Source organism: Anolis sagrei, chromosome 5 (assembly GCF_037176765.1).
Source record: "Anolis sagrei isolate rAnoSag1 chromosome 5, rAnoSag1.mat, whole genome shotgun sequence".
Lineage (NCBI taxonomy): Eukaryota > Metazoa > Chordata > Lepidosauria > Squamata > Dactyloidae > Anolis > Anolis sagrei.
Genome location: NC_090025.1, coordinates 112,788,657 through 112,813,295, shown reverse-complemented (window position 1 = coordinate 112,813,295; position 24,639 = coordinate 112,788,657). Strand labels below are relative to the sequence as shown.

Genomic DNA, 24,639 nt, shown 5'->3' with positions numbered 1-24,639 from the left:
GTAGTCTCTAATTAAAGATAAAGGTTTCCCCTTGACATTAAGTCCAGTCGTGTCCAACTCTGGTGTGCTCATCTACATTTCTAAGCCAAAGAGCCGGTGTTGTCCGTAGATGCCTCCAAGGTCATGTGGCCGGCATGACTGCATGGAGCACTGTCACCTTCCTGCCAGAGCGGTACCTATTAGTCTACTCACATTTGTATGTTTTCAAACTGCTACGTTGGCTAACAGCGGGAGCTCACCCCACTCCCCAGATTTAAACTGCCAACCTTTCAGTCAGCAAGTTCAGCAGCTCAGTGGTTTAATCTGCTGCACCACTGGAGACTCACAAGAGGTTCTGAAAAAAACCCACCAAAGGTTGAATCCATATTCAACCAGAAAACATTACTTTAGATCTTTGATATACAACTTGACTTCACATTATTGTTACAAAAGTGTTTTCCTTTTAAAGTTCTCCCTCTTTTGAATATATATACATTCTAACCTAATCTGTGAATAACGTTGACGTCAATCAAATGAAAGGCAATCAATGAGACACTTGTGGAAAAGAGATGTATTTCAGACCATGATCTTTATTATTTTAGGAGTAAAGTAAGGTAGTCTTATACATTTTTTAAAATGTTGAGTTCATAAAAATTGAAGCCACAGTAAATTTCTGAGCATGTCTTGTCATCTGAACCCACAGTACCTTTTATATTTTAAGGCTTAGTATATCAAGTGAACTGTTCCAACTATGCTACATTGTTTCACTACCACTTTATAAATCATTAAAAATAGACCCATATGGAGAGCTCAAGAGTATTGCTCAGCAGCTTAAGATACAGCATCACTAGAAATAATGAAACACATAACTGTCATAGAAGCAATTTTTGCTACAAATATTATTTGAGGTCCTCAACACTCAGTTTAGAGCAGGTATTACTCATTTCTGTATCCCAAATTACTCTTGGCATCGATATTTACATACATTAAGGCCAATAAAATAAATTGAACCGCTGGGGAGTCTTGTGACAACAAATGGATAGGAACGTACAAGGTGAATCCTTTGAAGATTTTAGGTGGTATAGTATTGAAACCCAGGAGACAGTAGGAGAGAGACAATGTGTTAATAATAGAAGTTATCCACTTTGGTGTCACATTATTAATTTAACTAGCATTAATGGTCTTATGGTCTTGCAATATATATTGGGGTGAAAGTGCAGCATATTGATTTACCTTAAGAAAAATATATATATGGAATTTATTTTCTCAATACATCAACCTTAAAATGAACCACAAATATCAATATGAAAGAATATCCATATAACTGCCTACAACCATCATCAGAGTCAATCTGTGTGTGTAAGCATCTCACTAGTGTTACTCTAATCCTGAACTTGGTCCGCAACAAACAAAATAATCTTTGGAGGTACTTTAAGACACAATAAGAACTTGAGAGGAATGAAACATGCACTTATCTACTTTCCTCCTGAGACTTAAAGGCCTAAAATCCAATTGCTACTCCCCACTATTATAGATCCACTGAATTAACTGCTCATTGGTATGTCAAAACTTAACATAAATAAAACAATAACTCAGTGGGCCTACAATAATTAGATTTTTAGCCCAAAGGAAACAACTCAAAATGATCGAGTACAACAGGTACCTTACACAGATGGAAAGATGCATGAAGATGTTTGAATATAACAGTGAGCGCCACAGAACCCATGACCCGTATATATTTAGAGACCCATTGGATGCACTCAATCCATTTGCGAGCAGAACTGTTGTCTACATAGATAATGCACAAATGAAGTATGAATGGCACATTATACATTATGCACAGGTAGGGGAAAGGCGAGCAACAGACTGCAACTACCTACAAGACAGGACATGTCATGTGTGAGTCCACTGAAGAGATAACTGCTGCAAATTATGAAATAATTGTTTCTTCTGGGTTTATGGCACTGGCCCCATTTATGTGCTATGATAAAATCACAATTCTGGCTTAATCCAAAATGTCAGAATGCTTGATTGCCCCTGCATGGCTTCTCTTGTAAGGAGGTAGGACAACTAAATGAACTGTGAATATGCCATCCTGGTCTATTGTGACACAACAGCCAGTAAGACTGGCCTGATTCTCCAGACAAGTTAGAATCAGAAGTTTCAATTAATTTTGTCAATAACTCAGTTCATGTGGAGTGAGACAAGCCTTACATTCCAAGCTGACATGTCACAGAGAAAACAAAAAATGGAAACATCTGCTTGGTTTCTTCCACTTGCAACACAAAACACATATTGGTACAGGCATTTCATGCAGTAAGTCATTATTTTTAAAACCACACAGTGCAAAAGTGATTCTTAAATGAATAAATCTACCTGTCTTATTTTTCACATACTTATATAATATTATCAATCTCAGGTGCCAATTAGTTGAGCAAGAAACAATTTTATAACTCTTGAATACATAAAATCAATAAAAACTCATGTAGCAATTTGGTAACTTAAGATGAAATGTCAAGTAACTTTCAAACAGAGGAATGAAAACATGCGTGATTTCAAGCAAGTGAAGTTGGATTTTGATTTCCAACATTTATATGCAACAGAACAGTTTGTTTCTACAATTTAATCAAAAGTAGTCTTTGGTATCTGTAAACTTTATTTTTTCCCTTTTAATATTAAATACAGAAAACATTGAACTGTTTATAAAAATACAGTATAGGACAAGCTCCTCATTTCCCTGATGTAAATTTTCACAATTTCAAACAAACTGTAAACTTATTACATTCAAAAATACAAAACTTAAGTTCCACGGTTTTGGCAGTCCAGCACTCTGTATTCAGCAGAACTCTATTATTCCAAAACTTTTGCGCAGTCAAAAGTCTTGCTAAAATGAAGATATTTACTTGTTTCTACCAGTAGGAAAAAAAAGGCTTTCGGCTATGAAAAGTCTGTGTAAACGCATTGCTCAGGTGAACAATTCGTCCTTGACTTCCACCTTGACTTCTCTCCACAATCACACGAGGCATCTGAACAAGCTGAAGAGGACTTTTCCCATCTTTCAGTGCTTGAGTAAGGTTAAGTATCTATACAGATTAAAATACATGATATTAAGAAGTTAGCAAGATGGACAAGATGGGCTTCCAGTTACAGGTCCCGTCCATACTAACTCACAGAGCAAGGAACAAACCATTTATGCCAGTAGTTCCCAACCCATTTTTGACCAGGGCCACTTGACCAGGGACCACTGTGACCAGGGACCATTTGATCAGGGACCACTTTGACTAGGGATCACTTTCCAATATTAGTATCAAAAGGGTTACAAATCAGTTTTTGGTCAACTTTAGACTTGGTTTGGTTATTTGGGGTGCTGTTTCAGAAAACTGCATTGGGTAGACCACATCAGCTGTAGTTTCTGATACAGAACATATGCCATCCAATAGTCACCATCTGCTCACCCACAGAAAAACATATTTAATAATGTGGTAGTAGTAATCTTTCAAGGGTAGTCAGCCTCTCTGCTCCCGACATCCCCGTTGCCTTGGCACATAAGAGGGTTCCGTGAGACCAGGTGCTCTTTTTGCCATGTGGTTTTGAGGCAATGGTGTAGTAATGGTGAGGCCGTGGACCATAGTTTCATTCTTGTGGACCACTGATGGTCCACGGACCACAGGATGGGAACCACTGATTTACACACTATAGTCCTTGGAACCAAGAAGATCCTGAACTAGATTTGCTAGAAGTTAGGAGGATGCTAGATTAACTATGAGGTGATCAGCACACTCAATACTCTATTTTAAAAGTCCAGTAACTTGTTAGATGACTTATGAGTCTTTGAGACATTTAGAGACATTTAGTTTCACATCAGGAGAAATACTATTGGTTATTTGGCCCATTAACTTCTGGAAAAACTGTCAAGATGTGATGCAATTCACAGTAAAAATTCAATACCCCCAGAAATATTTGCATAAGATTGCAGATTTAGCATTTTAGCTCTAGAACATCTGCTGAATAGTAGCTCTCAGTAGTTTAAAAATCCCCAATGTATTATTATTTATTATGTTTATTTATACCCTGCTTTATCTCCCCAAAGGGGATTCAAAACAGTTATATTTTAAGCGTTACTGATAGATATTATGCTTACCTGTCCTCTCATCACAGACATTTGACTTTCAAATGTAGCTTTGTCAAACCCTTTATCAGTCTTTAAAGAAAGCAAAAGAGTTTCATAGTTAAAATCAAACCCACCTAAATTTTTACCATAAATAAAGGATTGCAAGCATGTTGTATTAAATAATTTAAAAACGTGTATTTGAAAGGTTCAATTAACCTTATTTCTTTGTTACTACAGCTAATTAAGAAAAGCATTTAAGTTTCCTTCCACATAACAAATACTATGTGTGTATGTGCTTCAAGTCACATATCCCATGAATTTCACACAAGGTTTCTTGGGCAATAAATACTCAGAGGTGGTTTTGCCAGTTTTTTCCTCTGAAATAACATTCAGTGGTGGTCTCCTTTCCCAATACTAATCAGAGTTGACCTTTCTTAGCTTCAAATATTAGAAATATTTTACTGTAATTGCTTCTGTCCAATTTTTGAAATTACCTTAAACAGCTCATAAAGATCTTCACAAAGATCCTGTACAAAGTTCATGTCAGAAATTCGAGGAAGTATCAAGTCTATCGTCTCTTGAGAAAAAGGGACTTTTGCTTGTGGAAGCCAAGCCCAGTGAAATGGATCTAGGAAAAAAGTGAAAGAGGCATTTCTCAATTACAGTATATTGAATTGAATACTTTCAAAAGGATTGCTCAATTCACTGATACCAAGAAATGCAAACGGTTTTCACCTCATGCTAAAAATTGAAGCTCCCAGTTGTTATGGTCAAAGATTTCATATTTTATAAATAAATATACTTTATATTTATTGTTAGGTTGCATTTTTGTCAGTCCGTTTTTGGAAATAATAGACATGCTAAAACAAGAAACCAGAAATTAACTGCAAATACAAGCATTCTTTCTTTACATTTTCTCCAAAGCTTTAGTTTTATCTGTTAATTCAAACTCAAGAAGGGAAGTTAGTTAACATGTCTGAAAGGAATTTCCAAAAAGGTGAGTCCAGGAATCCTCAGTGCCTTATCCTGTACCTCTTCAATTTCATTATAGACAAGACAGAGAACAGTAGGCTTGGGCCCTATCAGTTTGAACGAAACTGTTTTTTAGTATTTGGTGAGCTGTTTTATATAATCTCTGAAAACAGAACAGGGAGGAGGGATTCCAGTTCCTGGATTGGAAGGGGTTAAATCTGCAATATGCCCGAGGCAAAGATTTGCCATGTCTTTTCTCCCTCCCCAGCAGCAGTGTTCTTTTTGGAAAGTTTGGAAAGTTTCCTAGGCTCCTCCTCCAGAGAGGGCCCTGCTGGGAACTCGCTTTCCCAGCAGCACTTGCATAGGGCAGGCATTGAAATGTCTCCTCTCAGAACATGATGGGAATTGAAGTTTTTCTCTCTCTGTTTCACAGTCAATAAAAAGCCTGGTTATGTCGATGCTCTGATTGGCTGGGAATGGACACAACTGGAAACTACCATTCCCAGAACCCTCTCTTGCAATTTGTCTTATTATAAAAATGTTGTGATTAAAACTTAAAATAATTCCTTAAAAATCAGTAGATTGGTGTTTTGTTTTGAAACTTGGCAGGCCTGCAGTTGTAAATGGGATCTAAAACTGAGGTTGGGTTCATGCAGATAGGCCTTAAAATGACTGAGGATTGGGCCTTTAAAATTTCCCATTGTAGCCAATGGGCCGATTCTTTGCCGAATGAAAACCCTTTCAAGTAACTTTCTGGTAAAGAGAATGAGGTGTCAGCCAACAATGGACACCAAAATGGGATGCCTTTTGGCAGAACTGCGCCTCTAGAAAACAGGTCATTGAGGCCCTAGTGGGAAAAGCATTATCTGAGTCCTTGCCCAGTTGGTAAGATCAGAAACTTTATTTCTTCAGTAAGAGAAATTAATGGATATATAAAACCACTGATGTTACATTTATATAAGTGACTCATTAACAATAATTGTGATCAACATTAAAAAAAAAAACACTTACATGCTCTCCATTCATCAGGATGCTTGAAAGGAAAAGCTAGACCATTATCAATAGCTGCAATTTTGATAATTGATTCTTTATCATTTATCCACTGGATATCCTATCAGAAGAACAATGTATACAGAAAATTAGAATTTAGGTGCATAAGGCATATATTCTTCTCATTTTTCTTTATCTTGATATTGCATGCATTTTAATCATTGCATCACAATGATAATAATCAAGTTCTGACAAAATATTAAATGAGCAAAACAAATATGTTATAAACATACATGTTATTATATCACATGGAAACAGTTAATTCCCTTAAACTGATAAACATAAATTCTTCACTCATGTTAAATCCTCGTCTGTAGGAAACAAGATGAGAAAGTAAAGAATCCCATGCCATAGACCAGATTTGTAGACAAATCTCAAGACTAGACCAACTATTTCATTTATCCTATATTGTGCAACTACAAACATCTTTTTGTCTTACCTTATCGGAAAGGTCTATTCCATCATTCTCTTTTTCATATCTGACTAGCCAGTTGTCATTTCCACGGTCTTCAAAGAAAGTAGAGAGAAGCACAGTTAGTGAAATGTATGTGTCTATAAGAAGCTTATTTTTGAATGAATAATTCAGAGGTGTTTCTCCAAAGTATTTAAAGAACTTGCCCTCATAGAAACAACAGAATTATAACCTTTAAACTTTTTTCCACTAAGAAGTATTCATGAGAGCATGGACATGTTACCACGTCATGCTTTAAAGCCTTACAGGCTTGTGTGCAGACTAGTTAAAAGATGTGGCCTAAATTCAAAGATCTTCAGAGGATGGCTTTTCGTCAGGTCCACCATCTTCATATTGTAGACATAGTTGGTGAAGATTGAGGAAAGAGGCTTCTCAGGCCCTTTCTACACTGCCATATAAAATCCAGATTAACTGCTTTAAACTGGATTATATTGCGGTATCGACTCATATAATCCAAAGCAGATGATCTGGATTGTCTACTATGCTTTGATCATCTGGATTCTCTACTGTGACAATCTGGATTATATGGCAGTGTAGATCCAGCCTCAGTGTCTGCTGTCAGGCTGAGGCACTCCCTCCCATGGGAGGTTCATTTTATTCCCTCTCTGCTCTCTTTCCACCAACTTCTTAAGGCCTTTTTATTTTGGCAGGAGTTTAATCTATTTTAATCATATGGCAAAAAAGTATTCAAAGCAGTGTGCTCAGTGTTTAGTTTGCACATCTTAACTTACAATTTCTTTTGTATGCTTAAATTATGTTTTGAATTATTTTACAGTGTATTTTAATTACATAATTTTAATGGAACTGAATTAATGGCCTTTTAAAAAAATGTTTGAAGCAGCGTATTTTAACTAAATAATTAAAATTTTGGAAAATATCTGACAACTCTCAGCAGCCCCAGCCAGAATAGCCAGTAATGAGTTATCGGATTTGCAGTACAAAAGCCTTTCAAAAGCTGCAAAGGTCTAATTCCTGGAGTAGATAGTTCCTCTCATATACAAAAAGCTCAATAACAAAGGCAAATGTTCTCTAATCTAGTTACATCAAAACAGCGACCAATCGCTACTTTTGAAGAAAACTGATATGTATGGCCATTCTTCCAATCTCAAATTTAGCATTCACAATAACTACCTATTTATATATATGTCTAACTATATATACCCATACATGTTCAAACCTCTCAATTTTTGGAATGGATTGTAGAACACATATACTTTTATCTCTAAATTTGAAATATACAATATAAGAGTCCCACTCTCTAGCCAAAGTAACATAAATGACTAAATACCAGTGTTTCTGATGACATAATCAAGCACAACCAATTTCTCAAACTGTGACTGAAATTGTTTCCTTGTATTCTCAGGTAAAGGGTCTGTTTCAAATTTCCTGAGCCAATAGTCAGCCTCTTTATATCCTTCAACAAACAGCTGAAAGGAGCCAACCTACAATTTAAAATAAATCCTTCATTTAGGAAAGAAACAGCATTGACTTTAAAAGTGCAGTATATACTCAAGTATAAGCCAATCTAAATATAAGCTGAGGCACCGAATTTTACCACAAAAAACTGGGAAAACATACTGACTTGAGTATAAGCCGAGGATGGGAAATGCAGCAGCTACTGGTAAATTTCAAAGTAAAAATAGATACCAATAAAATTTCATTAATTGCGGCATCAATAGGTTAAATGTTTTTGAATATTTACAGAAATAAAGATAAGATTGTCCAACTCTGATTAAATCATTATTCCAACCTTCAATGGAAATGTGTTTACATGTCTTTCCAATAATCACCCATACATTTTGGGGGAAATGCTGTGTGTATATGAATAAGGAAAAGTGGGAAAGACTGGTGCTGAGAGAGGAGGAGAGGAAAGTGTGCGCTATGATGAGAGAGAAGGAGTGGAAGGGGAGCTGAGCTGCGGTGTTCAGAGGCGAGGGTACTGGCAGGAAGGTGTGGGGCTGAAATAAGCCCTTTTTTCAGCCCCACGCCTTTCTGCCAAGACACTCACCCAAGTATAAGCCGAGGGGGGCTTTTTCAGCCTACAAAAGGACTGAAAAACTAGGCTTATACTAGAGTATATACAATACCTATTATTGCAGTGCTTCTGTAGTCTAAACCAACTTGCAATGAACTTCAAAACAGCTTTAAAAACAAAATTGGCAGCAGACATTGATTTGGTGCCACAAAAGAAAATCAAAGTGAAATAATGGCTCTTGGCATTTGAACTGAAGTTCAATAGCTGGGCCACGCTAATCTAGAGATCTTGGTTATTATTAAAAAGTGAAGCAGTTGTAGAATTACTGAAGTTGCTTCACTGGACTATATATATATATATATATATATATATATATATATATATATTATATATATATATTCATGATTGTGTATATTCCATTTTCAAAAACAACTGGAACTAAATTTTGATTGTCCAGATGCTGTTGGGGTTCAGCCTGATCCTGATCTGTGTGAACCGGATTCTCTGATAGTTTTTCCAACTGAGCAAGCTCTCCCTGACCCTGACAGTGTGGAATCTGTTGTTGTTACAGAGGTCAACGGTGATGAAAATGAAACTCAACAGCTGGAGGAAAATGTTTTGGAAACTAGCCATGATATCTCTCCACCTGGGGTTTTTAATGAGGACCAAAAAGAACAGATAGTTAGAGACAGAAATATTTCCCAGTTTCTACGAAGGTCACTTCGTTTACAGGAGAGACAGGCCCAGGCTCCAAAGTCAAGGGGCGTTTCAAAGAATAGCTTCTTTGGTTTAAGAGGCCTCCTGCCGGGTGCCTCTTTAGATCAAGCAACGTTTGGGACTGTGGCTGTGCCTTGGCAGAATTCCTGTGTTTCATGGCCGGTAATCCCAGAGGCTTGTATTTATCAAGTTCATGGTTAGTAAAAGACTAACAGGTTCCTGGTTCTTGTATTGTGGCTTTTGAAATTTTGCTCAAGTTCAAAGATTCTACTGACTGCTGTGTTTTTCTGTGGCTTTTTGACTTTGCATTTACCTTTCTTTTGTAACCAATTTTTCATCAATAAACAAGGATTGCTTTTCCTACAGTCCAGTGTGGTGGATTTAATCTTATGGTCTCGTTTCTTGAACTGGGATGCAACAGATGTAGAAAAATGTACAAAGTGTGCAGATTAATATCTCACAATTTGCATTATTTATTTGTGTATTTATTTATTTATTTAATTTATTTGGGGAGGGGAATGTACTTCAGTGGGCTTCAGTGAAGACCTCTTCCCCCCATTATGACTTAGGGGTTAATTTCCTTCCTAGGGGTAGATTTATCTCACTTCCTGTTGTCTCATCTCTGTTCTTAACTATGAATCATTTGTAACACGAAAACTGCCTGTATTCCTAAAGCTATATCACAGTGATTCAAAGGTCCCCTGAGTGTCAAAAAATATCATGTATGATGAATGATATTTTTAAGAAAGCAAACCAAGGGAAACAGTATAGGATTATCAATGCCAAGAACTGAATGGTTTTTCTGTCCAGTTTTCTTTAGTTGAATTAGATTACTTGTTTTAAAGCTCCTAGATTCTAGGATTCTAAATACCATCAGAATAAAATATTTTAAAATCTATTTGAAAGGCTTACCTTAGGAGGTAGTCCTATGCGATGAAATTTTTTGCCAACCTTTGGCACTTTTTCTAAAGCGTATTTTTTGCCTCTGGATTTTGCACGATCTATTGCACTGTAGTTGAAGGTCTCGCTAACAATCCAGACAACCTTAAAACAAACAAGTCTTATTTTGTATTCTATTATTGATATTTAAGAATGGTGTGTTATTATTATTGACGTTTTACCAACCTGGGAAATACAGTAGTCTGAATGTTGGGATACAATACAAATTTATAACAATTTTTGAAACTGAAATATTTTCCCTAGTCCAAACAGTGGACAAATAAATCAACTTGGAAGGGGGGAGGCGGAGAGATCAAACTGAAAAGGTTAATTTACATGGAAGCTCTTACTATAAAACACAATACAGCCAAAACAGAAGGCATAATAAATCACAATAGTTTGTGACTTATTCTCTGTGGAGTTATAAAGCAAAAATGTAAAGCAGATTATTACATATTAATTCTACTGGACTGATTTCCATAGCAAATTGTTCTTACCTTTGTTTTAGGTACCACTCCTAATCCCAGTTTACTATCCACAAGGCAGGCACCTGCTTCAGAGAGGTATCCCTGATTAGGAACAAGGCAACCTCTGCCAAAACAACAAGGACAACAGATTTTGTGAAAATATTTGGTCCATTTTGGATTCAGGTGACCATAAGGCTCTTCAGATTTTGGTTTAAACACTCCAATAGTGTTCTAAGAAGGAAAGAGAAAAGAATGAGCAAATCAGATGCATTTATTCCATTAGGCATTTCATCACTGATGGGCAACTGTCTCTTCAACAATTAATCCAATTCCCCTTTTCAAAATAGAATGTTGTCTCATTTTGGTTAGAGGTCTCAGCTGTCTTACAATATCCACTATTATAAATTCCACTTGCACTGTGTGACACAGGAATGTCATTATGTATTGTGTGTGGTGCCTTTGTGAACTAACACAGGTAAGTTGACTAAGTTGACTGCCTTTTGTTGAAGCTTCCAGCTGTTCCTACAAAAGCCATTTTGCAAACACTTTCTTTTCCAGGTTCTAAAGTAGAGTTACAGTATGAAAAACCATTAACAGAAAGGCAGCAAACCATGAAATAAAAGAATCATCACTTTGCATTGATATATGCAAAAATGATTTCTATTTGCTCCCAACGCTGCCATTCTACTGGTTCCAAGAGGCAGATAAACATCACTGGATTTAACCCATGGCCACTTAGTGAGATGGATTTATCTATATATCTACATGTTCTACTATCTCTCTGTATCAGGAAAACATCTAATGTAGGCCAGCAGAGACAAGTACCTATGCTATAGAATTTCACCAGTGAAAATAGATCAAGTGATAGTTCTCAAAGCCTCTCTTAGAGAAGTGCCACCATCAATCTCTACTACCTCATCAACAAGGTGATTGTAATCAATATTTCAGTCTGCAGTAAGAGAGTTAACACTACTGGTCTGTATCAGATAGTAAAAGCATTTTTTTCTTGTTCAACACTCCTGCTCCACTCACTCTCCAAAATATAGATGAGCTGAGAACATTTTACTGCTGTCATAAGATACTCTCAATTACATTTTCTCCACTTTAGACAATTCATGAAACATTTTAAAAAGCAGCTTAATGGCCGGTTTGAACTCCTACCAGGACTATCGTATTTTCCAGTGTACTAGACAACTTTTTAAGCCTGGAAAATCTTATGAAAAGTCAGAGGTTGTCTAGTACGCCGGGTATAAATTAAAATAATAATAATTAAAAGAACATAATAAAATCTCCCTTAGTGGCACGCCTGAGGAGGGAAGGAGGAGGGAAGAGGAGGGCAGAGGGACGGAGGGCATGGGGAGGAGGAGTGGCAGGCCGCATTGCCATGGAGCCGGCTAGGGGTGATGGTCCGCTGGGCTTTCCGTGCGGCCTCCAACGCTCTCCTTTCAAGGACCTCCTCTGCCCTCACTGCTCACCTCCTTCGAAGGCCACTGGGTTTGCCTAGGCCCAATGAAGTGCCTCTGAACGATGACTCCCAGCAGCCCTGGGCGGCGGTGTGCCTTGAATATGTTTGCTGAGGCATTCTGGGAGCCATAGTTCCTTGACTCCTACTGCTCCCAGAATGTGCCTCTGGATGTCATCATCCAGAGGTGCAAGGAAGCGCCTCCAGGCGACTCCCAGCAGCCTGGGATGGCGGTGTGCCTTGAATGTGCTTACTGAGGCATTCTGGGAGCAGTAGTTCCCTGACTCCTACGGCTCCATGAATGCCTCAGTGAGAACATCCAAGGCACACTGCCACCCGGGTCTGTTGGGAGTCGTCATCTGGAAGCACTTCCTTGGGCCTAGGCAAGCCCAGTGGCGTTCGGAGGAGGTGAGCGACGAGGGCAGAGGAGGTTCTTGAAAGGAGAGCAGTGGGGGCCGCTGTGGCATAGTGTTGGAAGAGGGGTAGTCTTAAACAGTGAGTATATCCCTAACTCTGTATATTATCTTTAAAAGTTGGGGGTTGTATTATACCCCTAGCAGGAAAATACAGTACTCCTGGGTGTGATATTGATTTGATTAATACTAATTATGACCTGTATATAGCGTGTTATTTGATATATAAAAAGACCAAAATAATGATTAATTATAGTAAAATGCCAAAGAGCAGAAGACATAATGACTTCTTCTATAATAATAAACAAGGTCAGGCCTCCAAATAATGTAATTACAACTTACTAGGAAATACATTATTCATCTAACACTTTGTCTCGTGTGTATCTTAGTTCATGTAGGAATCACTTTCCGAGCTTAGCTTCTGCAAACGACCACTAAAAATATTTCTTACTGGACAATCTAAGTAATACGGTTAAAGAATCGAGTCAAACTACAACTTGTCTAGAAGGTATGTACTGCCTACTATTTAAGTTAAGCAGACGTTCCTCAGAAGAATTTGCATCCACATGAAGACTTCAATGTAGTTATGCGAAAGCTGCTCTAAGCTTTGTGGAGGGGGAGTGAGATAAATGTGTTATAAGACAATAATAATTCCTATAGTACAATATAGTATGAAATTTAAGGTACTGATAATATTTAAAGCTTTAAATGGCTTGGAACTTTGATATCTGAAGGTGCATCTCTCCTTATATACATCCGCCCAACAATTCATATTTATTGAAGGAATTTGCCTGTGTTTAACCAATGGAGACATTACTTTGTGGCAGTGCACATTTTCTGTTGTGGAACCTTGGTTGTGAACCATCCTGCCCTTAAAGGCCTAATTGGTAGCAGTGAGTTATTCTAATGCCCAGTAAAACTGGGCCTTTCACTAAAGCTCTGAGGTCTAACAGATTTCATCTAAACCTACACACGTATTATGGCTTGAAATGCTTGAAAGTGGTTTTAAATTATTTTAAATGCTAATGAAGGTGGTCAGTTGAAACATTCACACCTAGCTCCAGCAGAGAAGAGCTCTTTGCCCCACCCCAGTCATTCCACAGATATATAAACCCATTTTCCTAATTCCAACAGACCTCACTACCTCTGAGGATGCTTGCCATAGATGCAGGCGAAACGTCAGGAGAAAATGCCTCTAGAACACGGCCATATAGCCCGAAAAAACCCACAAGAACCTAGATCAAGTTTTAACTTCTTGAAATGCTTAATATGCTTTTAGTCAACTTAAATTATTGTTTTACATTGTTTTAAACTGTGTAAATTGATTTTGTTATACAGTGACCTAAGATCCTTAAATATAGGATCAGTTTTAATTTTAGAAAATTAATACTGTACTTATTCTGTGAGATAATCATAAATTGAAGACTCCAAGACAATCTATTTTAGGGCTGCTAGTGAAATGTAAACCTTGAATCAACTGAATTCTTGCCTTTCTCAATAGTAGAAGATATCTATCAGTTCGTTACCCATGGGTACGCCATAACAATAGTTACATTTGCAAGTTCTTCAAATGCCTATATGTGGACAATGAAGCCTTTATAGTGTATTAAAGTATTAATTATACTCAAACAAGAAGGAAAACTAGCAAGTTTAGTTTACATATGTTAAACACTGTTTACGTTGATGAAGCTTCAATATCTAAAATTACTTTAGACTTAAATTAAATCCTGTATGATTTTACTGTTTTAAAAAAGACAGACTTTTACTCCAAGTTTGGGCAGATAAATATTTGCAATCTATCACAGAATGGTTGCAAGATCTTGCTGATTTACCTATGTCTTCCTGCTCAGCTTATATTAATTAATGTGCATTATTCCTAGTCTATGTTAACTTACATATTCCCTTGCATTTCTTTTTTCTTCTTTTTCTTTTCTTTGTAATTATACTTTAAAAGTATCAGCAGCAATATACATCTGCTTTCTTTTACTACAGTAGAAGTTGTCCCCAAGTTACAGACATCTGTAATGGGGCTGACACAACAGGAAATGAGAGAAATCTACTCCTAGGAAGGTAAATTCACTCCTGTAAGAGTTACCATGGGAAAAGTAGCTATATCACCAGGCTTTGTTTCCACAAGCCATTTTTTACAAAATCCAATTATGGCAGACAGAAAGGTGAAATCTTCTGAACGGGGCATTTAAGAATAAACCTACAGAACCTTTGTTGTAGTTGTTCACTCGTTCAGTCGTTTCCAACTCTTCGTAACCTCATGGACCAGCCCACGTCAGAGCTCCTTGTTGGCCATCACCACCCCCAGCTCCTTCAAGGTCAAGCCAGTCACTTCAATGATGCAATCCATCCATCTTGCCCTTGGTTGGCCCCTCTTCCTTTTTCCTTCCATTTTCCCCAGCATCATTGTCTTCTCTAAGCTCATTGTCTTCTCTAAGCTACCGAACCTATCTTGCCTATAACCTTGGCACTGCATGTACTGTACTATAGTCTGGAGTTGCTTCAATGTATCATAGCAGATATGAAAATGTTATGGCATAGTTCATGTTTAACAAGGACACATTAAAAACTCATGTCGGCTAGTCTCTAGGAGGCCATAATGCTTTTTGTCTTCTTGGTTACAAAAAGCTGCATAGTTCTCCTAGGCTTTTTACAAGTCATTAAGCTACACAAACAAAGAGTTCTCATTCTGCTTGCTAGATCTGACTGTAAACAAGACTGCAGAATGCTAATTTAAAATGTTTAAAAGAGCTGAGTCAGTTTTACTGGCATAGACCACAATGCACTCCATGCAACATCAACATAAACTATATATAATTAATAGGGCTATATAAAAAACTGTTTCTCATGGAAATTGGCTTCCAGCTTCAAATATACATTGTTGTTGTCTCTTACTGTTTCAGCCAAGATAGCTGAAATTACATATAGGTGTGCATTGTATTTTCTGATTTATCCAACCCACCACTCTTTGTTTCCTTTTGCTCCAGCATGGGTTCTTGTGAAGTTTAAAATATGGAACATGTTTTAGCAAGTTTGGTATAGTAAAATGTTTAAATAACATATCCTGCTTTTCTCAATACCGTTAAGTCAAAGCAACTCACAAAAAACAAAAACAAACCATAGTGCTAGTTGCAAGTAGTAGAAAAATACAAGTATGAAAGAATTCCTACTACCATGGCTTCAAAGAAGAAACCCAACACAGAAAGAAAAGGAAAGCAATATAGCTGATATAGATTAGCATGGTCAGAAACCCAAACTAAAAAGTTATTAGGATAGATAGATAGACCTGTTAATTGATTAGTCCACTGGCTATAGCAACAATAAAAGATAAAAACAAAAATACACAGACAAATGGACACCAATCACTATGCTAGAACTCCTGTAATAGTTAACTAAAATAAAACACAATAAAACTTGATTGAATAATAAATTTACTAAAATGGGATTAAATTACAAGGTAAAGCAGGGGGAGTAGAGTGACGAGTGTCAAAGAGCAAGTCAAGAGAATTTAGCTAAGTTCATCACCATGACAAAGGATTAGGAAATTATTAGGAAATACTAGCTCAGTCCTCTGGAGAATCCTGTTCTTGGGATATTTCACAGGTTCCTTCTCTCTAGATTGAGTCACACATGAAAAAAAAAGTTAATTACAAGCTTGAAACTGCCCTATTTATAAGTGTTGTATGTAATAATTGTTTTTGTGTGTCTTTCAAGTCATTTCTGACTTATGACAATCCTAAGGCAAATCTATTGCCAAGTTTTCTTGACATTTTTGTGGGTGGGGCTGGTGGTTCGTCATGGGACCTTATCATATTAGAAAATACTCTGTTTCTGAGACTGTTTGAGAATGATTTCAAACGGGTCCCATCACACGACATTTGCCCCATCCTGCCATTATTCCATCAGAATCCATCTGCAAAGCATCCCTGATTATTTGCCTATGGAATTCTAATTGTGCTTTTCGAAATACAGTGTTCTCTCGCTACTTCACGGTTTGCTTTTCACTGTTTTGCAGTTTTTCAATAAATATATATATTTACACTGGAGCTGCGCCTCTCCTTGCCATGCGCATAGTGGGACATGCTAGCCTGGGAATCCACCTCCTGCAGGCGCCCCATTTGCCCAGCTCCTCCTCCTCACCTGCTTCCTCCTTCTCCTCACTCTCTCCTGCAGATGGGAGCCCTTCCAGGTGAAACTGGGGGAAGGAAGGGAAGGATGATGGACAGGTCTAGAGGGGCGAATGGCAGGTGGGTCGGGAGGGAGGACCCGTGTGACGTTACAAGACCAACCCGGTGCAGAGAAAGAAAGGTGGGAAAGGCATCAAGCTCCCTAAAAAGAAAAGAATGTCTGGATATACTCAGTGGATTAATACACACCAAAAACAAAAGTAGGACTTGCATAGTGGCTGCTTGAGGCACTACTTGCTGATGTGAAATTGTTTGTTTGTGTGTGTCTGTGTGTGTGTGTAGCATCCATACTTCGCGGATATTCACTTTTTGCAGGTGGTCCTGGAACGACAGGGGTAATTTGAATAGATTGGGAGGAGCCAGTTTTCTGTGGTGTGATGAGTCAAAGTGCAGTATTTTCAAATCATAAGAATCGTAATAATCGGGTGTGATGAAGAGAGTATGCATCCCGTCTCAATACAGTATGCATCCAGTCCTAAAAATATGGGATGCATATTGATATAAATGGATTATATCCCAATGTGATAAGGTTCCTTGCCTCTCTCTAAGACTGAGAGAGTGTTACTTGTCTAAAGTCACTCACTAGATTTCTGTAGCCAAATAGGGATTTAAATTCTGGTCTCCAGTGTCATGCTCTGATGCTTAACCACTACACTCTTTGTTATTATGTTACTATTATGTATAATGTAACATAATGTTTTATTACCTTTTTTACATCAGAGATGGAGGCAACATTTTTCTATTGATTTTTTGAATTAGAAGAGTGCTACTAATAGTCAAAGAGTGACAATGTTAAGAAAAAGTATTTAAATGGTTTTGTTTTTGTTGGCGGGTGTGGTTCTGTAACTATGTATTTTGTCTAGCATTTTATATATTTGGTTGACTGTAGGTTTGTTGATCTGCTTTTTGTTGATTAAAAAATACATTAAAAATAAAAGCAATGAAAAGAACATTGGTCCAATTAATGGTAAAAAATGGGAGATGGAGATTTTCTAATTTTTTTTGTTTCCACTTGTTCCCTTATGCACATATTCACACAAACAGTATGCCTACAGTCAAATCAAAGATACTTTCTCTGAGCCATAGCAAAAACAACAAAGAATATATAAAAAGTGTTTACTGAATAAAAAGAAATTGTTTAGTTATGAACGCAACTGTGAAATGCACCATCTCATGTGAGAAGCAGGAACACTGGCTCCTAAGCAAAGAGGTGTAGAGATATATTTATATGCAGGATTGATGCTTCAACTGCTTCAAATCAAACAGTGGTATATCTATTCCAACATAAATTCACTAGCAAGTATTTCTGCTAATTTGCTGTTTAAAATTCAAAATCTCCCTCAGGTACATCTCCAAACAAATTAGTCTGCATTTCCAACAGCAAGCATTGAAGCACTTAATGCCTCAGCTTGTCTTCATAAAGCACCAAATAAGCGTACTGAGGTACAGACTATATCTAGAGATAACTAGTGTGTACCATAGAAATTGTATATTTTAGATGTATCATTTCAACATTACATGTGAGGCAAAAGAATTGAGAAAGAAGCAAATGATTGCTTATTACAACACAATGTAAAAGGAAGGTAACAGAACTGGTTTGAAATGGTATGCTGTAATGCAACATTCATTTTAAAGTCAGCTTGTTTGAAACTTAAAGTATACATACACAGAAGCTAGAAGATGATGCAATTACAAGAAAAAAGACCCTATATACTCATGTAAAAGTCTAGAAATGTTTGTTAAAAAAGAAACCCAAACAACCTGGTTCAATGTAAGATCTGAACCTTAACTCTTATATATACATAAAAGGAACCATCTCTGAATATAAATGGCAAAAGGCAAGACTTTGGTCTATCCTGGGAGAACATAAAATAAGCACCACCACTCCCTACTCTCTCTTCCATGGCACCACTTCTGCCCTTTTTCAATGCCTGGGTGGGAAAATTGAGGTGGCAGTGGTTAAGGGTAATTACCCCTTGAGTCAGCATTGGTGCTTTCAAATAACTTTGTCATATTAAAATCCATAATTTGAGTTCCCAATCCTGCCTTAAACATATATATGAGGTCAATGTATACATGAGTGTATACCACGCATGGGCAAACTTCACCCCTCCAGGTGTTTTGGACTTCAACTACAATTCCTAACAGCTGGTGAGCTGGCTGGGATTTCTGGGAGTTGAAGTCCAAAACACCTGGATGACTGAAGTTTGTCCATGCCTGGTATATACAGTACTTTAGCCAAAATCCAGTGGTATATTTCCATAAGTGATGGTCTATGGGCATGACCACTGACAGAGAAAGTTCTCCACTACATAGCATCAACAAATTTGATCTAGAGAATTTCCTAGCCCTCCAAAGCAGTATGTAGATGGTTGCAGAGAGGAGAAGAGATTGTTGACTGTAACAGAAGCAGTTGGTCTAACAAAAATACCACTGGATCCTGGCACTTAAGGGCCACTATGTAAATATTTTATGACTGAACATACCTTCGTAAATATTACTTAACAAGCTTCTGCATACTTCTCAAGCTTGTTCATACAGATGAGAATGGGATTACATATTCCTGGTTTACCAATCACTTTATTATATCTGATACAAGTCCAGCATAATTCTTAGTGGCAGGCTCCAAAGGTTTTTTCCGACTGTCAATTCGCAGCATGTGATGAGGAGAGTGCTGCAGACATTATTTTTCATTTTGCTCTCAAGTGCCTCACAATGTGTGTGTTTTTTTTTTTTACTGCAGCACTGTTGAAATTGTGAAATTAGATGGCATCATCAAATGTAAAAAAATATGATGGAGCTTTATCATCATAGTTATGTTGATAGGACAGTATCTCAGACAGTAACTGGTACATGCTTGTCAGTATAAATATACCATAAAAATCAGCCTAGATTTTGAATTACAATATGCCATCCTAATTATGTATTTCAAAGAAAAGCTAAACTATTATTAATATTATCAGGCTATTATGATAAAATGCACAAGCCAATGCAATTGAAACACTTGGATTTAAACTGCTTTTTAACGTCACTTATAACCATAAGCCAGATGCCTCTTGGTCTAACTCCACCAACATAAACAACAGGAGCAGAAAAAGAAGTACAGGGGTAAAAATAGTGACCCACATCCTCAGCACAGTTGCCTATCCCAGCTATACAAATCGATGCTGTGTTTCATATATAATAAGAAGTGAACTCCCAAGCTCACAAGAGATTTTTGATCATGTACTACTAGTATTTCCCTGCTTGCATTTTACCTATGCACAAACAATAACGTAACATTAATTAAATAAGCTTCAGGATAACTACACATATTTAGCTCTGTCCATAACAAAACTTCGGCAAAATTAAACTGTTATCAACAACAAAGCATTTACAAATGCTCAATAACAATACACTTACTCGCTTAGAATCTTTGACAAAGTAGCTCCCACTGGACCCTTGGGAAATTCTTTCTGGGAAAACTCCACATTCTATGGCTTGTTCTGCTCGTTGCATGATTTCACCAAATTCAGGATCATCGTCCAAGAAGCAATTCATCTCTGCAGTACATCCAATAATTCCCGTATGTGCTAGATAAATCATTTCAAATTAGTAGAGTTGTACTAATATGGAAGTACTAACTAAACATAGAAAATATTTAAAATTTGTTAGGGTTATGTAGAGATTAAACAATATGACAGTCCCTTCCTTCATGACAGAAAAAAATGAGGTAGCAGTTTCAGAAATAACTATAATAAATAAATAATCTTGGGTTTTTTTATGTTTAACTGCAACCCAGCTTTTGTGCTTTCTTTTTTCACCTTGATTAGAAGGCTCCTCAGCTCCTCCTCGCTTTCGGCCATCAAAGTGGTATCATCTGCATATCTAAGGTTGTTAATGTTTCTTCCAGCAATTTTTAACCCAGCCTTGCATTCCTCAAGCCCCGCACATCGCATGATGTGTTCAGCATACAAGTTGAATAGCTTGGGGGAGAGTATACAACCCTGCCGTACGCCCTTCCCAATCTTGAACCAGTCTGTTGTTCCATGGTCAGTTCTTACTGTTGCTACTTGGTCCTTATCGAGATTCCTCAGGAGAGAGATAAGCCGATTTGGTATGCCCATACCACCAAAAACTTGCCACAATTTATTATGATCCACACAGTCAAAGGCTTTAGAATAGTCAATAAAACAGAAATAGACATTTTTCTGAAACTCCCTGCCTTTCTCCATTATCCAGCAGATATTGGCAATTTGGTCTCTTGTTCCTCTGCCTTTTCAAAACCCAGCTTGTACATCTGGCAACTCTCACTCCATGTATTGCTGGAGTCTTCCTTGCAGGATCTTGAGCATTAGCTTACTGGCATGAGAAATAAGGGTCACTGTACGGAAGTTTGAGCAGTCTTTAGCATTTCCCTTTTTTGGTATGGGGATATAAGTTGTTTTTTTTCCAGTCTGATGGCTATTCTTGTGTTTTCCATATTTGCTGACATATGGTATGCATCACCTGGACAGCATCATCTTTCAAGATTTTAAACAGTTCAGCTGGGATCCCGTCATCTCCTGCTGCCTTGTTGTTAGCAATGCTTTTTAGGGCCCATTCAACCTCACTCCTCAGGATGTCTGGTTCTAATTCACTCACCACACCATCAAAACTATCCTCGATATTATTATCCTTCCTATACAGATCTTCTGTATAGTCTCGCCACCTTCTCTTGATCTCTCCAGCTTCTGTTAGGTCCCTGCCATCTTTGTTTCTTATCATGCCAATTTTTGCTTGAAATTTACCTCCAATGTTTCTAATTTTCTGGAAGAGGTCTCTTGTCCTTCCTATTCTGTTGTCTTCTTTGATTTCCATGCATTGCTTGTTTAAAAGTAGTTCCTTATCTCTTCTGGCTAACCTCTGGAATTCCGCATTTAATTGGGCATATCTTCTCCTATCACTGTTTACTTTTGCTTTCCTCCTTTCTTGGGCTACTTCCAGCGTCTCAGCAGACAACCATTTTGCCTTCTTGGTTTTCTTTTTCGTTGGAACGTACTTTGTTGCCGCCTCCTGAACAATGTCACGAACTTGTGTCCATAGTTCTTCTGGGACTCTATTTACTAAATCTAGTGATTTAAATCTGTTCTTCATTTCCACTGCATATTCGCTAGGAATATTAGTGAGATCATATCTAACTGGTCTGTGTGTTTTCCTTGATCTCTTTAGTTTTATTCTAAATTGAGCGATAAGAAGTTCGTGATCTGAACTACAGTCAGCCCCAGGTCTTGTTTTCACCGATTGGATGGATGTCTGCCACCTTTGGCTGCAAAGGATGTAGTCAATCTGATTTAGGTGCTGACCATCTGGTGAAGTCCATTTATAAAGCCGTCTTTTAGGTTGTTGGAAGAGAGTGTTTGTTATACACAGCAAGTTTTCCTGGCAAAATTCTATCAGCCTGCGTCCCGCTTCATTTTGTTGTCCCAGACCATGCTTGCCTGTGATCCAAGTTGTCATTTGACTTCCCACCTTGGCATTCCAGTCTCCTGTAATGAACATAATGTCTATTTTTAGTGTATTATCCAGTAGGTGCTGCAGATCCTCATAGAACTGATCTAATTCTGTTTCTTCAGCAGCTGTGGTTGGGGCGTATATTTGGATCACTGTAATGTTGAAAGGCTTTCCTTGCACTCAAATTGAAATCATTCTGTCATTTTTTTGGGTTGTATCCAAGCACTGCTTTAGCAACTTTCTTATTAATTATGAACGCTACTCCATTTCTTCGGTGTTCCTCTTGTCCGCAATAGGAGAGCTGGTGGTCATCTGATGTGAAGTGGCCCATTCCGGTCCATTTCAGTTCGCTGACCCCCATAATGTCTCTCTTTAGTCTTGACATCTCACCAATAACAACATCCAGTTGTTATTGGATGTTATAAAATTGAAAAGGTCACAATAACTAAGAGGATGTGGGAACCAGTTAGGAATTATTTAGAAAATGTGCTAAGATGTGGAGTAGAAAAATTAAGACTGAGACTGATATTTCAAATGTAACTTCTGTAGTTTGATGTATAAATTGCACGTACAAGGAGGAGCGAGGAGGAGCTGAGGAGCCTTCTAATCAATGTGAAAGAATAAAGCGCAAAAGCTGGGTTGCAGCTAAACATCAAAAAAACCAAGATCATGGCAACAAGAATGATTGACAACTGGAAAATAGAGGGAGAAAACGTGGAGGCCGTGACAGACTTTGTATTTCTAGGTGCAAAGATTACTGTAGATGCAGACTGTGGCCAGGAAATCAGAAGACGCTTGCTTCTTGGGAGGAGAGCGGTGTCCAGTCTCGATAAAATAGTAAAGAGTAGAGACATCACACTGGCAACAAGGATATGCCTAGTTAAAGCCATGGTATTCCCTGTAGTAACCTACGGATGTGAGAGCTGGACCTTAGGGAAGGCTGAGCGAAGGAAAATAGATGCTTTTGACTGTGGTGCTGGAGGAAAGTGCTGAGAGTGCCTTGGACTGCGAGAAGATCCAACCAGTCCATCTTCCAGGAAATAAAGCCCGACTGCTCATTGGAGGGAAGGATACTAGAGACAAAGTTGAAGTACTTTGGCCACATCATGAGGAGACAGGAAAGCTTAGAGAAGACAATTATGCTGGGGAAAGTGAAAGGTAAAAGGAAGAGGGGCCGACCAAGGGCAAGATGGATGGATGGCATCCTTGAAGTGACTGGACTGACCTTGAAGGAGCTGGGGGTGGTGACGGCCGACAGGGAGCTCTGGCGTGGGCTGGTCCATGAGGTCATGAAGAGTCGGAGACGACTGAACGAATGAACAACACAAGGAGTGGAGGGTGGGAATGGGAAAAAACAATAAAACAATGGAAAAAGAGACAAACACAAGGCTTGTGTTGACTTCCCTCAACATTGTAAACATTTATATTATCACTGTCCTGTTCTTATCAGAGTTTACTTTTCAGGTCTTATTAGCAACTTCCAACCACAGTCCAGCAAGCAGGTAGTTAGTCATTGCAGGTCTTAATATTTTACTGGTGCTTCCAAAATTATACATTCATCTTCCATTCTTGCATTCATTCCCACACATCATTATATCGAATCCATATTTCTCAAACTTGCATTGATATTTTTCATGACAGACTGACCTGATGTTCTAGATCAGTGGTTCTCAACCTGGGGTCCCTAGATGTTTTTGGCCTTCAACTCCCAGAAATCCTAACAGCTGGTAAACTGGCTGGGATTTCTGGGAGTTGTAGGCCAAAAATATCTGGGGACCCCAGGTTGAGAACCACTGGTCTAGGTTGTATGGCTGTGTGGAAGGGCCCTGGGATGCATTTCCTCCTGCTGCTTGCCTTTCTGGCGCCTCTGACCCTGAGGCGGAATCCTCGCGGGGTTGCCTTGACAACACTCGTTTGGGCCTCCCTTTCTGAGGCCCAGAGAGTGTGCCTGGTCTGATGGGAGCCCACTGCTCCGACCCCCAGCAGGCAGGCAGGCGCCTCTCTGCGGGCCCTCTCCCGCCCACAAGGCCCTCACCTGCGGCGCTGAGGCCCTCTCTTCCCCGGACCGAGGCGCCCAGGAGCGGCTCCGACTCCTCCTCGTCGCCTTCGCCCTCATCGTCCGACTCTGCCGTGGAGCCCCGGCTGAGACTGAGCCGGACGGCGGCCCCCGGAGCGGCCCTGTGGGACACCTCCACCCGCGGTGGTTCCGTCTCCAGCTGGAGCAGCTCCTCGTCGGCCTCTTCCTCCTCCTCCTCAGCCGGGGCCTCCTGAACAAGAGTGGGCCCTGGCACCGCCATAGGGGGGCCCAACCCGCGCATGCGCACGCCCCTCTCCCTCAGCTAGGCTCCCGCGCGAGACCCCATCGCCGCCCCTGGGAGACGACGGAACTTCCGGGTTAGACAGCCCGCCTCTAT

General features: G+C 38.7%; 1 protein-coding gene across 1 annotated transcript; it reads right to left on the bottom strand.

Moving 5' to 3' along the window:
* Window positions 1-549: 549 nt before the first annotated feature.
* PI4K2B (phosphatidylinositol 4-kinase type 2 beta) lies at window positions 550-24,639 on the bottom strand. The gene is made up of 10 exons (XM_060777868.2): window positions 24,261-24,639; window positions 20,156-20,325; window positions 10,713-10,913; window positions 10,189-10,320; window positions 7,873-8,026; window positions 6,552-6,619; window positions 6,074-6,173; window positions 4,585-4,718; window positions 4,121-4,180; window positions 550-3,062 (listed from the first exon to the last, which is right to left on the bottom strand). The coding sequence occupies exons 1-10, from the start codon at window positions 24,541-24,543 to the stop codon at window positions 2,889-2,891; spliced, it is 1,476 nt and encodes a 491-aa protein (XP_060633851.1). The 5' UTR covers window positions 24,544-24,639; the 3' UTR covers window positions 550-2,888.

Bases quoted from the DNA above. Each gene is read 5' to 3' on its own strand.
- PI4K2B (XM_060777868.2), bottom strand. From the start codon at position 24,543: ATGCGCGGGTTGGGCCCCCCTATGGCGGTGCCAGGGCCCACTCTTGTT. The intron at 8,027-10,188 runs GTAAGCCTTTCA...TTTAAATTGTAG, and splicing joins GCATAGGACTACCTCCTAAG to GTTGGCTCCTTTCAGCTGTT. The intron at 3,063-4,120 runs GTAAGCATAATA...TAATCTGTATAG, and splicing joins TGTCTGTGATGAGAGGACAG to ATACTTAACCTTACTCAAGC.